The sequence below is a fragment of the Paralichthys olivaceus genome, chromosome 12 (assembly GCF_024713975.1).
Source record: "Paralichthys olivaceus isolate ysfri-2021 chromosome 12, ASM2471397v2, whole genome shotgun sequence".
NCBI classification, from domain to species: domain Eukaryota; kingdom Metazoa; phylum Chordata; class Actinopteri; order Pleuronectiformes; family Paralichthyidae; genus Paralichthys; species Paralichthys olivaceus.
Genome location: NC_091104.1, coordinates 20,318,128 through 20,336,616, shown reverse-complemented (window position 1 = coordinate 20,336,616; position 18,489 = coordinate 20,318,128). Strand labels below are relative to the sequence as shown.

The window sequence follows — 18,489 nt, the reverse complement described above, 5'->3', positions numbered from 1 at the left end:
TCCCACTAAGACATGCTCAACTAATCGCAAGTCAATGTAAACTGTCAATCACAAGGTTTTACCTTGTTTTTATATTATCAAATAACTAATTAAAACTAAAAATACTAGAGAAATTAGCACACAAACAAACATCATTGTCATAAGACGTATTTAAAATAACAAGAAACGATCTTAGAGAAAAATGGAATGACTTTTTAGTTTGGTCAATGTCCCATCCACAATCATGGAGGAGGCAAGATTAATGACGCAATATGCAGCCAGCCACCAGATAGCGACACGCTTTGGCATCACTTTTGGGGAGCAGTCATGTTGTCACCTTTATATACAGTCACTGATAAGAACTGAATGACCCTAGCTTTATTCCCATTTCCAGTTTTAATGCTAAGCTAAGAGGCTGCTAGCTCAAGCTTCAAATTTACCATACAGATTAAGAAAATAATTTTTTTCCCCAAAACAATGAACTTTCATTTTAAGGCTTACAGTGCTGATAGCATGCTAGACTCTTGCAGCAAACGACAATGAAGATATTTGTGTCCAATCTGTTAAATTACGTTATATTCCTCTTCAGAGATGAGTTATTCATACTGTCACTAAAACTGACTGATGGGACATGGTGAAATAGCAAGGGGACATCACATTAGCTCAAATGAGCATGGGGGCCGGTTTAGCATGCTGAGCGCTGAAACGCACCTCCCTCCCATTTGAAACGCGCCAATGTAGGAGAAGAGGGGGTTTGCACACCATCAGCACATTGGGGGATGGGAAGTCCGACTTCCAAGAACTGCAGTTGCTGGCTTGGGGAAGGAAAAAGAAAAAAAAACCCTTAACTCTTTCACATTTTTTCCATCTCTCCTTTACTTCTGATGCAAGTCGGTTGTAATCGGCCGCAAAGTAAGCATTTTCTACTTTGACTGAGTATTAAAACATTCTACATAATTTTAGCACTTTTTAGAAATTGGCACAATTTGATTTTCAACAATTAAAAAAGCAGAAGAGCAATGTGCCAATTGCTAATTCATTGTTGGCTCAACAATATACAATAAGAAAATTGTAATTTTACACACACATCTTTTCTCCAGTCCATTAAATGAAATAATAGGCTCCACTGAGGAGCAGAAGTAAGAAACTAGATGCCTGAGAAAAGGCAGGTCATGTCAAGTCCTATCAGCTCTTGTGTCTTTAATTCCTCCGGGGTCCACCCTGCTCAAAAAATATGCAGTCGAGGTACTTTTGGATAATGGCATAAGAATTACATGTACAAAGACAGACACATCACTAATCTTTTTAAATGTGCTGTGAATTTGCAGAGAGCAGCTAAACACATGGCTCAGACCACCCAGGAGCAGGACAACCTCACCCGTTCATCATTGTCTATCTCTGCTCTGTGCACAATGTCTCCAAAATGTCCATAGAGCATAACACTTGAACACAACACAACAGAGCTGAAACTACTAAACTTTGATTTTAATGAGAGGACTTTTGCAAGGAATGCCTCTGTTGTCCATCCAGGATGAAGCCTCTGACAGTGGACTGTTTCCCTCCTCAGTAGCGGCCTCTTCCTCTTCCCCCTCCTCTTCCCCCACCTCTTCCCCTGCCGCCGCCCCAGCCTCTTCCCCGGCCGCTGCTCAGGTGTCCTGCCGAGCGCCGCAGCTTCTTCCTCTCCTCGTGGTGCTCCCGCTCTGCCTGCAGCTGCTTCCTCTGCTGCTCCGACTGCAGAGGAGGACAGAATTATTTATACTTGATGTTACATTTGCTGTAGATGACTGATGACTTCCAGACAGAATCAGAGGAAGAGGCACATTCAGGTGGATAAGCAATAACATACTCAAGTCAACAGTCAAGTATAACTGAAGCAAAAACAATAGGCTCCTTGCACCGTCAGGGCTCGGGCCCTAATTCACTTATTTACCTATTTATTATGATTCCAAAATTAAATTCACATATTGTGTTCTCAGTGCAGATTTAATGCTCTTTATTATTCCGTCTCTAAACTGAAGTGATAACTTATTCCCTACACTTGAATTAGATTTGTGTGCCTATCTATTTCAGCAGTTAATGTAATCATAGTCTACTCTTCCTTGGGAATTGCTGACATGACTCTACTTAGGAATATTTTCATCATGCTATGCCACGCTGACTTGTTGTGGGAAATGCTTGATAAAGGCTGCTTTGGCCAAGGCTTGACTTTTCATTAAATTTATCATGGATGACAAATAGTGTTGCCTTGGACAATTGTGGCATCAGTTGGTTTACAGCAGATAGTAACTTGATTTTTTTGGTGTTCACTGCTTTGGATAAAGGAGAAAATCCATCCGTTAAGGGATTTATTTGACTTCCTTTGTCTCAGGATGAGTATGAGGAAGAGCCTTGTGCTCAAAACATCCCTACGGATGAGCTTCTACTTGTGCAGATTTTTTTTCATTGATCCGGCACCAATGGAATTTTTTTTTACTGGATGTGAGCGTGTTGTTCACATATTTTGTCCTTTGCTTTGAACAATAAAGCGACAGGGATGATCTACACAGGACAGTAAATCATTTGAGCAGTTTACCTTTTTGAGAGTAAAGGTTAATTGTTTGCTGCCAACTGCAGTGTCGGTCACATTGCTAGTTCCAGAATTTTCCTCCAGCTTCAGACGGTCCTCCAGAGAAGCCCTGCAAGAACATGCACATGTTGATGCCACATAACACACAGTATACATCCACGAGAACCGTCAGAAATAGGCTCTACAATGAGCTGACCTACAGCTGTTAGTATTATTTCTTAAAGTTTGTAAATGTATTCATTCAGAAAAACCTGCAGCTCAATGCTTCTATTACATGATACAAAATAAAGTGAACATCTGCCATCAACAGCTACAAACCCTAAAGTAAACAAAAAAACCAGCACTTGTGTAAGAGTTCCATTTAATACATTTCCAAAGACGTACTTCTGTAGTTTCTGCTTGCGGGCCATGTCGTTAAAACTTCTGAACTCCTCCCCGGCTTTGATTTGATAAAACTGAGGCTGACTTGTCTTCTTGCTCTCGGCCATCTTTGAGGTTTTCTCTCCTCCGTTCTGTTCCCTTTCAAGCAAGACGGTGTTGCGGTCAGCATCCTTCCTCTCCTGCCGCCGGCGGTCTCGGCCCTCCTGCCACAGCAACCTCCGCTGTTCCCTCACCTCCTCCACCCAGCTCTTGTCGTCGTCTGAGCTCTCCTCCTCGGAGCTGGCTCGCCCCTCAGGCTCCTCCTCATTATCAGCCGCCTGGACAAAGAAATTGAAAAGTTTTTAAACATTTAATATAGATATTGTAATATTCTTTCAGGGCTCTGGACACAGGTCTGACTATTCATCCCGAATCGTGTCTAGAAAACACAGTTTGACTAAACATAGCATGCTCCCAGAGGCTTGTGAACGAGATGGAAACAGATGACCGTGTCTGGAAGGATTATGGAGCACCGCAAGCTGGTATCACACTTAATACTCTACTTCCAGTACAAGAAGTGAATGTGGAAAGCCACGATTTAGTTATTATGCCACTTCCCTCTGGCTCAAACTAATTAAAACCCCTCACAAGACTTCCTTCCTTTGTTACATAGAAGCAGTTTAAAAAGCAGTAGTTCAACACCAGTGTTCTTTACTCATACTTACCTAAAAATCCTGGAGTCAAACAGCAGGAGTTGTACCAGTGTTAAAAATATTACCTGTTCAGAAGCTGCAGCCTGCTGAGCCAGTAGACGCAGCTTCTTCTTCCTCTTCTGTCCGACCTTGGAGACGATGGGGTTGAGCAGGCGGTACTCCTCGCTCTGCTCGTCTACCTGGTATTCTGGGTTTTCGAACATCATCTTGAAGCGGTCGTCGCCCAGGATGCTTGGGATAGCCTGCAGTTTTGAAAAGTTGAGATGGTGGAACTGGTTAGGACCAATGCATAAGAAGAGCAAAAAGATTCAGAGAATACAAAGTGTTTTTAAAAGATGCTGTGGTGGGAAATAAATCCAGCTCATGAGGTACAGATTGAAACAAAAAAAACGTTATCTTAATTTCAGTCAATTTGCTTGATAAAACTTTCAACTGAGTCCCATTTTATAAAATAAGAAAGATCACACGTTTATGAGGGTGCCAGACTGAGCACGATAAACAAAAATGCATTCCAGCATTGGAGACAGCATCTTAACAATAAAGCACAAATAGAAACAAACACATAAACACCATTATTTGCTATAGTTGTAACCTCTGTTATCTTACCTTGCCCTTCTTTTTCCTAGAAGCCAGCTCTGCTTCGTCATCACCCTCCTCCATAAGCTTGAGAGCCAGCTCCTTGTTCACCTTGGGCAGCTTCTGTCTCGGTCAGAGCCAGTAGAATATTTCATTAAACACACAGGAAGCAGGAAACATGATCGAACCAGTTTGAATTATTAGGTTTTTACTGACGACTAACAACAGTCACTTGGTTATCTGTTTTTTACTTTTCAAATGAAAGATACACTCACCGTAACCTGCACTCTCTGAGTCCTGGACTCCTCAATCTTCTGGCGGATCTTATCCTTGCGATACTCCTCGTATGCAAAAGGATTAGCCATGCTTTTGACCTGCGGCCAAACCAAACAGCAAAACTGTGAAATCTGAACATTCCGCTTCCACAATAACAACACTTTTACAGTAAGATTTGTCAGTTCAGCCTGAACTCTACAACTCAGCTAAATAGTCAAGATATGTAAAAGAAACATTAATACAGCAGCAACACCAAACCTTGTGATAAAGCCTTATGTCCATGAAATAGCCGTGCATGTAGGCTCTCAGGAGAGATGACCCCACCAGATGAGACAAACCTGATACAAAGTAGTAAAGAGAAAGAAAAGTAAATTAACATGAGGCAGAGATAGATCATTTTTAATTGTGTAAGCAATATAGCTCTATGAAGGCAATGATGGTCTGTAAAGCCCATTTTCCACTGGTCCAAGAACCCACTAACACCCACTAACATCTGACCTTTATCTGCAATGGGAATGAATACATTCAGCATTCACTCTTGGGTCAAATGACTCAGCAGTTGACAGGTTTTTATCAACTCCAGCTCAGATTGGCAGTGATGGATACATGATACCCTGGTGAACGAGACAGCGAGGTGCGAGGCCCTCAGTTTTTGTTACAATTGTGACTTCGAACATGATGCATCAGGGAAAAAAAATCAAAAGCAAACTCCTCTAATAGCAATAGGAAAGAGTTCATTGCCTCTTTTTTTTCGAGACCTTTAGAAAAAACCTATGTATAAACTCTGATTTTGACGACTGACAGATCTTTTTTAGACATTTATGGTCCCAGAGGATGAATCTCAATGGCTCAAATAATTTATTCCCAACGAACTTGACAATCATTATCTTTCCTTGCCTTACATGCTCTTTCAGGCCTTTTGTTTTTGCTGAGCTTGCCAGTGCTTTATGTATTTTAAAAAAATTATGAAATTGTTGCACACTTAAGTTTCTGCACTTTGTCTGATTGGTTTATTTAGTTTTTTTCAGTCGAACAAAGGCAAAATTATTTTTGAATCATCATTTCTCCTAAGAACTCATTTTTCAGGTTTCCATTACCAGCTACTGAATGCAAATTTAACACAGCTAATCACGTCGGGAGCTTTTATTTGCTTAATTCAAGATGAAATGATGAGAACCTAGTTCGAAAGTGGCCAAGAAATGTAACCAATTGTCCAAATGCTTGTGAGCCTCTGAAATAGAATATGATCAAAAATGGCTGTAATTCTGAAACAAAAGTGCAATCTTTTTGATCAACCCCCTTGAATCAAAGTGAAATCTCAACTAAATCTACAACTCAATCCATTGTGGTGGTGCAACGAGGCAAAATTAACTACATTGTGTCACTGTCCAAATACTTATGGCCCCCAAGGTATGTGAAACTAGAATTAGTGTCATTCATTTTTCAGCAGCATTTTGTCTGTGAATGAAAATGGGAGAGGAAACCAGTTTCATTAACCTTTAATTTATATAATATACAGATCAGTTCTAAGAAAATAGTGCTGAGAAAAACTGATACTGAAGTCACAAACTCTCTGTGAACTACAACTGCAGTGTGCAGTTGTAGTGACGAGTAAGATACTCTTCCCAGGACCTAAAACGAGTCAGCCCGGGCTTATTCCAGGTTACATAACAGGGCCACGCTATGCAGTTCCTGTAAATCAACACCGCGGTTGCCCCCCTGCCTGCCCCCTTCTCTCCATTTATTCCACATTAGCCAACCACCTTTCTGCTTCTTGTCATTTGATCTCTTTACTGCTGAGCCTGCATTCCAATGTTCATTCAACCCTTCAAGTGTCCACTCCCCCGACCCTTCTTTCTCCCACCCCCACAAGCTACTGTTCTTACATAAAGCCTCTCAGTCGTTCCCTAGAGCACTGTCTACGACTGTTTTTTTAATACGTGTCCTGATCTGATCACAAGTGGACAGCTTTCAGTTCAGGTATGAAGGCACCAGAGACACATTGAGGAAACGTTTGAGATTTCGATCAAACATTCTGAGGTGGTCTGCGACACATGCGGCCAAATTCTTTTAGCTGTCTGTGTCTGGGCCACATTGAAGGACCGCCTACTCAAATGACGTCCTCTGACCAGCAACAATTACATAATGAACCAAAAATATTTTTACACTTCCTAGTGATTCCAATCCATTAATTTATTTCATATCAAAACTGGGCCACATGTTAATTTCCTACATTAAAATAAATATCTCACATAAGTAAAATCGAGCTTTACATAAAAAATTGATTTACTTCTAACTGCTAGGGCTCTCTTTCTCTCACACACATACAAACACATGGGCAATAGACCTGTCCATCAGTGTCAATAAGAAAATGGACTTTGTCTCTATCTATGTATGTATGGACTTTCATTTTGAGAGCAGTACTTCTTGATACTTTCATATTTGTAAAACTTTCCCTCACACCCCTCCCTCTTAAACAGCCTCTGCTCACATACACATTTTCTCAATTCCTCTTCAGAGCTTTTTCTGCAATCAGAAATATTTTTTTCAGCACAAATGTCTCCCAGTGCATACGTGAAACTTCAGCTCTCAGATTTCTGCACAGACTCAATGAGCCTAATGAAACTCATTATAATGGACTGGGTGCTGAAAAAAGATTTTTTCAAACTAAATGCAAAAAAGACTTTAGTCCTCATTATTGATTCAGACAGCTTCCCCAGTTACGCAACATATTAGTTGATTTTCTTCTCCTGTGCAGTCTAATCGTAGAAATCCTGGTGATATATATAATCAGTGATGGTCTTTGAACATTATATCAAATCATTGACCTGTAGGTGATTTTTCCATTTCACAAATGGGGCCATAGACAATTATTCAGGCTTTTGTTTCATCCTGTTTGGTCTACTGCAATTCACATGGACACTCATGTACACTAAGCATGCATAGAGCTTTTGTTTGTTTGTTGCAGAAAGAGCTAGCCTGCAAAAGAGAAGCAGCAATTGCAAATAATAGCTCATCTCCTACACATGTAAGCAGTTGTATCAATGTAAAACTGCTGTTAGCAAAGACAACAGGGTCAGCAAAGCTTCTTATTGATTATCCTATGCATTTCAGGACCCAGACCAATCAGCAATGGCTACGTCGTGACTGAAAAGACCCAACTAGCAAGCAGTTGGCAATGTCTAAGTCATCATGATGCAGCCAGGATATTTTCGGACTAAAATGGGACAAGCAGTGTTTCCAAACTTCTGAGTCTTAGTGGAGTAATGTCTACATCATCATGTAAGCTGAAACGCTATGTGCTTTGAAAAAACGTTCAGACTGACGTGCATGTGTGAAAGCAAATGTTTCAAGTGAGATGCTCCACAGTCTCCGCAGACTTTCTCTGCCTGGCCTCCTGGTATTAAGTCCTAAGAAATCCAGTTGTGATCACAGTGGGGGATCCTCCACTGGAGTCATCACAAGTAGGGGGGTTGATGGGGCTTGTAACATCCGACAGATGCAAAGATAACTATCTCCTAGTGAAAAAGCGGTGAAGACCGAAGACACAGATGAAGACAACAGTGTCTTTGTGGTGCAAATAAAAATCATGTGATCCCCGCAATGGAGTTAAGATGTCACTTCCTGTCTCTGTCTGCTGCACCCTGCTGCTCCAACTCTCGCCTGAATAATGTAAAGGATTTGTTGCTGTCGTGAACGCGTCTGTGCAGAGAACCTCCTGCTGTATTGTGTATGTGTGAAAGCGAGATGGCTGGTAAAATCCGTAACCAAATGGACTGCCTTTGAAAAATACTAAACTAATTCTGTGTGTTTTTGCAAATTGATTTGCACATGGAGTGAAGAGAAATGGAGGCAGCAAGGTCTCACCCAGATTTTCCAGGTCCTTGCGGGTGACAAACTTGTAGTCATCGTACACTGTGCTCTCTGGACTCTCCTCCAGCTCCTCTGTCAGGTTGTCGAGGAAGGAGCACCACCGAGGTGCAGGGCCCAGAGCCTAAACACACACACATGGTTCATATTTAGAATACTGAGTAAGTACTAAACCTGCTGTGTATTCGACGAAACAAAAATAGTCTTTACTGTAAAAGATTATGTTTCAGTTAGAAATTACTCAGATGCTTCTGTGGACTCAAAACTGTTGACAGAGCAGAAGCAACTGCAAAGTGTGTTGCAATCGTTGATGAGCAGTCGTTTTCACAGTGTGCACGTTAACAGTTTCATGCCACCCTACACTGTGTGCTTGAAATCCTCACTTCTGCATAAGTGTTGTGCTTAGACACACAGTTGTATATAATGTCCAAACCAGGAATTTCAGTATGTCACTGTCACCATCTCATACAGAGTTATTAACAGCTAATTAATCTTAACATTCTGAGAAACAATTAATCATTAAACTTTCCAAAATTCCCCGCATTCTCTCATTCCAGCTTCTCCACTGTGACTATCTGCTTCTATTCTTTGCAGTAAGTGATAGTAAAGAGAATATCTTTGGATTTTTGACTCTCTGTTTGGATCAAATAAGCCATTAACAACTTTCTGATATTTGAAACAGTTCAGAGAGGTGGAGTAGCCGGTTGCAGCAGGCAGAGGCAGGAAGTATTAACTCCACTGCAGAGATCACGTGATTCTCTTTACAACACACAGACACCGATGTGTTTTCAATAATAAGAACCTGAGGGGTCTGGATAAGATCAGCACAAAAACACACAGCAGAAAAAACCCCAAAAACTGAGTACTAAACAACTCTGTCTCTCTTTGGTATCTGTGTAAATTACTGGATAATTTCATATCTTAATCCATTATTAAATCATTCAAATGAAAAATACTGAGGAGTATAATCAGTTTATTGTTGAGCTGGTTAAAACCCATAGAGACATCAGGTGCCAGTGGCTTTCCTTTAATCAAAGTCTACACAACACTCTCAGTAGCTGTAATGCATTTTTGTTTATCATGCTCAGCCTGGCACACTCATAAAAGTAGGATCTCTTTTGTTTTATAAAGATATATGAGTTTTCTCGGTAATATTATGATGTAGATTCATTCTCTTAGATTAGTGAGATTTTTGTTTGATGTTGGTTGCAATGTGTTGACAGACATTTAGTAGTATAAATGATATGGATGTGTATTAACGTATCCTGTTGCTGAAGCATTCTCTATAAACCCGTGGGGACCCCAGGTAGAGTAAGCAATACAATAAAGTGAGGACCTACATACCATGAGTACCATGTGTTATTTGTTCCTTATCAGGATGTCTGAGATGAATCCCTTCAACATCTACTAATTACATCTACTTATACTTCATCTACTAATTGCAAAAGATCTCTGTCTGTCTGGATGTGGAATGTGCATCTCGCAAACCGTTCTATTATTCGATCACCACAAAAGCAACAGCAAATGATTCTCCAGTTTGTTGTTTTGCAAAGCGAGTGGAGCTTCACCAAACTGTGAATCAACAGGTGAGGTCACTTTAAGTTTTGAAGAGCAGGCTGAACTCCTATTAACAAAAAGGATGATGATAATAAATGTTAATAGCAGCCCTGCTTTTGATCAGTGGTTTAAGACCATTTTTATGAAGGAAAATATGTGTTTCACAAAACTTTTATGAGTTAGAGAAAATTTTCATGATCTAAGTTGACAGTTTTGTGAATGTTGGCTCCACTTTAGGTGAATCGCAGCCTTAGTATAGCTGTGAAATGAGCACGTCCTGATTTGTATGAGCACTTGCTGTTCTGGGAGCTACTTTTTATATAATACCCCAGTAACTAAACTTCTAATCCTCCTATTAAACCCCTAATCAGGATGTACATTCAGAAATGTTTGAAGACCCTGCCACTTAAGTCGCCCTCTTATACGTCACCTTCTGACATAACAGACTATCTGCGTAGGAAAGTTCAGCGGTATCAGGTATCAGCTCATTGATGAAGCTAAACAATGAAAGGTGCTAGAGGTCGGATTCTGTTGACTTTGTCCTCAGTGTAACACAGCATGACGTCATCATCTCTGTGGACTGAGCAGATTGCACATAACAGGCAGACATACTGAGTTCAAAGTCGGTGCAAAAAATGCTGATGACAACAGCCTTAACTCATCATGCGGCAGCTTTGACATTATCAGATAACTGACAGAGAAACTTGACGGCCCACACCCTCTATTGCCGACTCGCCCATGTCCAAAATGATCGGCTGAGAGGCTTGTTAATGAGCTGTTCAGCACCTAATCTCCTTTAGAGCACCATTTTTTTTTCTTAGATATGAGTCTGGGATCCAGGCACCTGATGAAAAAAAGCCCACATACTCACCGGGATGTAGAAGGTGTTCATCTTGGGATCTTCATTGGCAGTGAAGAGCATACCTGTCAATGACAAGATATTTGACATTTAAATATTGAATTTAGTACGAATCAAGTTTCAATTTAGACAGGCAACAGCAGAGGGTTTTAAAAAAAATAGCCATGAGGCAACTGAAAGGCAGAAAAGGAAAAAACTAAATGATTTGTATTATCAGGAATCAGCAGTCAAACACGTGTGAACTCAACTGTGGGACAGCGCCACCTGTTGGTAGAAAAGAGGGGCAGGAATTCTAGAGGTTGTGTCAAGGGTGCAAATGTGAAATAGTTCTCAGTGACCATTTTAAATCCCAGGCTATGAAATTTAATAATTTACCATATAACAAAATAATGCCAATAATCTTCAGTGTAAAATAATTCCAAGATGATGATGTATTTTTTCAATACAGGGGAGTAAATAGGATCTGAGCAGTGAATGTAAAAGCCAAAAAATGATTATGTGTTTCTATTGTTGAAGTGAAATTGTGAAAGAATGCCAATATAAACATAAAGACTGATTTACAACACTCAGGAGTAGCTTAAATTTGTTTTGATATAGAATAGAATATAGGTGGACATATATAAGCATTGTCTCCTGTCTGAACCTTTTCAGTCACTATATAAGATTGTTAGACTTTGTTTATACTTAAATGTTGAATCTGCCAGCAAACTTAGATTTAGATTTGATTCTAAATATCATTTTGTTTTAGTATTGTGATCTAAATATTTGACTTAATTTTCATTTTAAAGTCATGTTTCGATTAATCTGTATGTTTCTGCTGCTGCGAGCGACAATGGTAGTTTCTCTACAATAGGACCTATTAGCTTTATCTTATCTTGTGATCTTGCTGAAGTTATTCTCACCTGAATTAGGATACATGCACACATCATTAATGTTGGCCTGAGGCTGTATGGAGGAGAACACCTTGCCCTGTGGAAGACAGATAGAATAGGTAAGAGATGAATGGTGTCAGAATAGTCCAGACCGATGAAGAGGCAGTTCTGTTTGTGTTGTACCTTTGAAAACACATTGTGAAAGAGCAAAGCAAGCGTGAAGAGGAATCTCTGAACAGATACTGAAGTGTGCATATACAGTCCCTATGTCTTCCTCTGTGATGGAGCTAACTAATCTCAGTCAAAACTAAATCGATCAATAATTTGGAGGGTAGCTGACGGTTAACTGGAACTTCTTCTAATTGGCCGCGGTGTGGATGCAGTATTATCAATACGTTTTCAGAGTGAGGCAGAGGGGGTTCGTTCTCATCTGGCCCTGTCACACATAAGCAAATGTATCAGCAGCAAACTTCCACTCCTCCTGGTTCACTCCCAATCAGCGCAACCTCCGAGGCAAATCAAACATTTGCTTTCTGTGGTGAAGGAAATCACAGTGTGGAATCATGTGGAGTTTAACTTTGGTGAACTTTGAGCCGATATACTTGAATGGCGTAGTTACGGCAAAACACACTATGATTTCACTGATTTCATATATTCTCATGTTAGGGGAAGGATGCTTAAAGATGCTAATATTTAAATATGAAAACCAAACTTCATATACTTCATCATCATTCATGTGCAGCAGGTCTTACATTGTCTTTGTTCCAGAATTTTATAATCTTGGAGTCAGCAGACACAACCAGGTCGAGCTGATCGTGGAAGTTGAGCGCCTTAATTGGCAGGTTGTAGAAGTGGTCTTTAACCAGCAGCGGTTGGTTGGAGCGCAGGTCGTACAGCAGAACCTTCAGAACACAGCACAGGGTGGATAACAATGTCATTCAGAAATGTATTTTATTCTGAGAGAATACAAGATTCCACCAAACTTGAGCTCACCTGTCCTGTGCTGGTGCCAACTGCCATGGTGAGGGAGCCATTAAACTTCAGAGCGCTGATTGAAGGCAAACCTTGAACTCTGTTGAGAAAAACACATTATTAGAGTAATAAAGGTCAAAGTGAGACATACATCATAATGACAGAGAGACTGTAGCTTTGCTGAGACAGAATAAAAAAACAACTGTGATCTGAGAAGAGGTGGATATTTCCACACTTCACTATTCTGATGCACAGCTTGCACTTCATGCAGCTCAGAGACAGCAGGGCTCCAGAATGTAGCCCCTTACTGAAAATTTGAACTTTATCTGTACAGCCTGCACAGACTTATTCTTATGAGGTGCTCCACTGTCTCTACATGCAAGGACCATCTGACATCACCTCCTCTTCTGTGCTAAGAATCCTGTCACATATCATTCTGAAACTGGCTATTTTGCACTTTTACTTTAAGTACCTGCTGATTAGGCCTGGGTATCGCCACTGATTTCCCAAATCGATTTGATTACGACTCACAAGGTGTCCATTCGAATCAATATCGATTCAGTTAGGGATATGTCAGTCTACAATACCAATTTTGCTTGGATATGAAAGAATTTATCAGAGAACTAAAGCTGTAAACTGTGAAAGGAAACCTATCACTTGGTGCATTCTTATAAATATTAAGGTAGGCCTGTCATGATAACAACTTTTGTTGGACGATATCCAATGTCCCAGAAATGATTGTGATAAATTATATTACTTTCATACCCCTGAATAAATAATAATATTAGATCATAATAAATAAATAAACCATAAATAAAATAAACCACACACAACCAAAATAATAAATAACATTGACTCTCTGGCTCTGTTAACAGAAATTGCTCTTGGATAAATATTAAACATTTGGCAGAGTATGTGTAACCAGCTTGGTAAACAGGATGGGAGGATTATGATTTAAATACAACTGCTGCCTCTGCTCTGATCATTGTGTGAGTGAGTGGGGGCAGGGCCCTGGGACCTGTGTGTGTGTGTGTGTATAGACTCCACCTCGCTCCCAGCACACACACAAAATGTTTTATTTGCTCCTGGTATTTAGCGTGATGGTATATACAATGATGATTTTGACAATAAACGGGGGGCAAATTTGTCTCCAAAAAAGTCGCAAAATGAGACTATATGATCGCCGTCTGGAGCCCTGTACAGACAGTGGACAGAGGATATGTAGCTTCATATGCACCATCAGGCTGATATCAGCTGAAACCATTCAGTTTGGTACTTACTCTGTTCCCTCAGTGAGGCTGCTCAGTGCACAGTCCAGTATGCCCACTCTGTTCCGCACACGAGGGTCCCAGCATTCCACCCTTCCCTGGTGACCCAACAGATGAACCAGTCAGTTAAATACAGGGACTGTGGGTTTTTAACATACACCTCAATTCAAAGCAACAGTTCAATATGACTTTGATCGTGCACTAAGTTATATTAGGTAGACTGGTGGGTCTTTAATTGCCACAGTGCCCCCCGGAGGCCTAGAAGTGCACTATGTAAGTGATGGAACATTACGAGCTGCTTTCCTGGTGAAAAGTGCCAGGTAATGGTTCAAAATTGTTGAATTGAATATGAAATTTATAGTACGTATATTGAACATTTTTTACAATAAAATAGAAGTCTAAAGTTTTTAAAGAGACAGGCTGTCAGGGCAAGCAAACCAAGGAAGGCTCGACCGTAGACTATATACAGATGGAGAACACGACAGTAAAATGAACCCAAAACATCTCGACCGCGATATATTTAGGATTGTGTGCAATCTGGTGCATGTCCAAATGAAAATCTGGAAACAGCAGATGGTTCATAGGAGGTAGGATGTTTCAGCTGCTGTGTATGTCACCACAAACAAGTTGCAGCAATAACATAATGTGACCTATAAGTATACTATAAAGATAGTTTGGTTTTAAGGGGACTGTGGCAGAGGTAGCTGCTCTACTGCCTAGTCTCAAATGCATTTAGCAGCAAACAGCCAAATACTGTTTCACTTGAGTCTACTAATAACTGTGGCCTCACTTCAAACACATTCTGCCATGGCACGTACCTCTGAGGTCCCTGTGGCAAGCAAATGATGGACGGGGTTGATGTCACACACATTGTTCTCCCTGGTGGAGAAGTGAAGAAAAAAGAGGCATTGTGAACATCAGAGAGCAATCACAGCAAATTGTTTCTGTCCAACTGCACCAGTGGTAGAGTGGAACAACAATTTGATTATTTACACTCGGATGAATTTACATTTAACCACTGCTATTAATGGATCATATGCATATTATTGCACACATCAACAGTCACATACTACCCATGGTAATACTTACACAGCATCAGTCTGGAGTGAGTTGAGAAAGCGCCCTTGTTCCAGATTTAGCCTGAAAACCTCTGAACTGTAAAAGAAAATTCCGGTGTCACCCAACAAGCTTGTTTATGGGACATGCTCAGGATGCATTTTGAATGAAGAATGACAGAGGCCCTCAACATCCATTATTCAATCACTTATTCACCTCGTCCCCACAAAGAAGAGGTCACAGGAAGGGTAGTGGTAAGAAAAGTCCCGTCCAAACTTTGGAATACGCGTCTTGTAGTAGTGTCCATGCTGAGAGTGGATCTCTACGTAGCGGTCACAGTGCAAAAACACCAACTGCACAGACACAAAGCAAACATCACAGAATGAGTGTCGTCAAAAATGCTGAATAACACAAGGGAAATCTGGGAGTTTGGTGTGACACACACTCACACAGACATAAAAATATATTCACATAACAGGATAAATAAGTAAATTAAAGCCTTGACTGTTCTATGCTGTGGAATCATAGTAAGCAGGAACTGTTTTCTCTGTGGAAGTATATATAACTGGTCTGGCAACATTGTTAAGATTAATATCCGATTTTTTTGGTAAACGTGTATTCTGTTGCCAGGAAGTCCATGTTTATGAGCAATTTCCCTGGTAAGCATAGACATTGGAAGGACAAAAAAATGTGTAACACCTCTAAATGTATTGTCGTCCACCACAACACCACCTTTACCCCGGCAATAGATGTATTTCTGAATGTATTCATTTTCAACAATGTCACCAAAGCTGCATAATAGGTGCTTGGTAGACATATGGAAAATGTATATTATTAGATTGCAAAGGTTTTACCTAATAAAGTGGCCAATGAACGTAATCAATATGGGGCTAACGACAAACATTTGTCCTTTTAATAAGATATTTTACAACTAGGGATCGTTACATGGCTGATTTTGATGCATGTCTTCTCACGATGTTACAAGTGAGTCAACACATTTTTGTGATTTTTGTGTCTGCCACATATTAGAAATCTTCTTGCTCTCGGTGAATCCTGCGGAGGATCTGCTGTTTTCTCACACCGGCTTATTCTGACATTCTCCTGGGTTTTTACAAGGGGATTGGGCGGAGAAACTCTGCAGAAAGTCCGGAGGCTCTCACTTGGTCATTTACCCTCATACATAGAGCCCATTTGGAGAGTGCCTGGGGTTCAGTGCATGTCTGAAAGCAGCTATACACAGATCATGTATAAAAACCAACAAGTCTAACATCATTGTTTTTAAGTGTTGGGACAGCAGGTCACCGATGTCTTACCTTAGAGTAGTCATCAGACAAGATGTCAAAGGCCAAAACTTTGAGGGAGAAAAAAGAATCTTGTTAAATTTAGTCATTAGTGATTTGAAGGCCAATGAACAAGTGGGTGCGTCTACTGACTTACCCTCTGAATCCAGACAGCGTTCAAACTTCAGGGACAGATGATAGGTGTCGTAACAGCGAACCCTGGGCTTGTAAGTGCCTGATATTAACAGATTAAAATGTCAAAAGTCAAAAATATGAAATCACCAGCATAATTGGAGCATTGGAAGATTATATCCACAGCTCATCTCACCTACTGCCAGGATGAACTGCCCATCTCTAGACACTTTGATTGAGTTGCACACTGTGGGCATCTCAAAGTCCTGGATGAGCTCGATCCTGCGCTGGATGTCTGGAAAAAGAAACACAATAATAAGTCAAAAATAATTATGTGCATCTTGGGAAAATAAATAACCTTTGTGTAATGCTGAACTCACCTGCATCTTTCTTTTGTAGCTGTCTTTTCTTCCGATCTGACAGCCACTGCATTAAAGAAGACACTGTTAATCTCATAAAGAAGCATCAGTTAAGAAAAAGGAATAAATCAGTAAACATACCATATAAACACCGGAGAAATGTGGGACATGGCAAAAGCGATATTATATAAAATTTTAAGATGATTGCACATAGAAAAATATGGAAATTCAGATAAGATCCTCCATAATTAGTCTTACACAATGGGGACATTTGCCATGTTACAGCAGCAAAGGGGCTCGAAAAAAGTAAGAGGGGAAAATAGAACAAAATATTTAAACATACAAGATAGACATATAAAAACAGGAGAGCTGTGAACACAAGGAAATACACAATCCAACAAAACAATGTGAAGAGGATTGTGCACAGAAAGGTAATGAAACTTCACAAAGTATCAGGATAAGATGGAGATATCATTTGTATAGAGCAGAGGCACAGGATGACTGAGGAGGATGTGAACTGTGTATGTGCATTAGTATAAAGAGATATTAATAGTTTGTATGACATGACACCTGTGAGAACAATGAGGTGATCCATTATAAAACAGTGCTTGGTTACAGAAAGGCTCTCGTCTCTAATATGCGTGTTGTTTATTCTGGTTTAGGTCAATTCTATTACTGGTGCTGCATTTTCTGATATGAATGAACAGAATGAGGGATGGAGGCTGAACTGAGGCATCTTAAACGATGACCAAACACATGTACAGCTACAGTTACATGGAATGTGACATTAACGAGGTGAGTTCATGTTAAGAGTGTTTTTTTTTTCTCCATACGTAATGTTGGGGCTGCTCTTCACACGTTAGCCGGGCTTGTTAGCTTGTTAGCTACAGTTAAACTTGTTGGGTCGATTCTTACCTCCGGAAGAGACTTCCCGTGACTCAAGTTATAAATCTTCACATCGTTCACACTTGATATCTGCATCGTGGACAGTGACAGAGACTCCGGACACACACACACACACTCTCACGACACTGTGGTGAATCCACGTTGTTTCCACGGCGCAAAAACAGGAAGTGGAGGTGAGTTCTGTGACACGTGTCCGGGTGGAAACAACACTCACCGCACACGGTCCTGTTCCTCTCCGCTGTTATTTTTAGTTTAAAGTTCAAGAAATGATTTCTCAAATAATCAATCAGTAATTCAAACAATATATCTACAAAATTGAAAGTTACAAGTCAATAATATGGCCTTATTATGTTTCTATATGATCAGGTCATCCGAGTTACCAAGCAACTCTATTTAAATTGTACAATAATATATGAAAGTTAAATAGTGTGATGATCTCTAAATAGAATGGAGCACACAACTATACAACTTCAATACACACAAGACGATAAATAAAATAAGATAAAATAGCATTGTCATAGATAAGCGACTTCTAATAATTCACAGGCTGCTATAAAGTTATGAATTAATTTGGCCTTTTTCTTCTTCATATACATCAAAGATTTGTTGTACAAAACTGTAAATAGAGGCTTTGTTTTTTTATACATTTACACTAATGGATTCAAACCTTTTTCATAGTAAGTTAAGCGTTCAACAGCAAACCGAATTTTCATCCTCCATTGTGATTCTAAATTTGACTTTATTCCTGGTGAAGTGAGAGAGATTGGAGTTTAGTTCCAGCCAATTGTTCATGTCACACCAATGCGTGTTGCTGTAAAGCCCGAGGTAAAACACAAGATCGGTACTGTTGATTTCTTCATCACACAAAATAGAGTTATTTAGATCAAA

General features: G+C 40.1%; 1 protein-coding gene across 1 annotated transcript; it reads right to left on the bottom strand.

Annotated features, from left to right (window-relative positions):
- Positions 1 to 134: 134 nt before the first annotated feature.
- On the bottom strand, positions 135 to 17,789 carry nol10 (nucleolar protein 10). Its single transcript, XM_020085253.2, has 21 exons — positions 17,611 to 17,789; positions 16,717 to 16,762; positions 16,533 to 16,631; positions 16,362 to 16,439; positions 16,238 to 16,275; positions 15,141 to 15,277; positions 14,958 to 15,023; positions 14,687 to 14,747; positions 13,881 to 13,966; positions 12,622 to 12,700; positions 12,381 to 12,530; positions 11,659 to 11,725; positions 10,769 to 10,821; positions 8,338 to 8,464; positions 4,729 to 4,808; positions 4,470 to 4,568; positions 4,225 to 4,317; positions 3,684 to 3,860; positions 2,930 to 3,243; positions 2,552 to 2,654; positions 135 to 1,710 (listed from the first exon to the last, which is right to left on the bottom strand). Exons 1-21 carry the CDS (start codon positions 17,674 to 17,676, stop codon positions 1,543 to 1,545), a joined length of 2,187 nt encoding a protein of 728 aa, XP_019940812.1. The 5' UTR covers positions 17,677 to 17,789; the 3' UTR covers positions 135 to 1,542.
- Between the last annotated feature and the right edge of the window lie 700 nt (positions 17,790 to 18,489).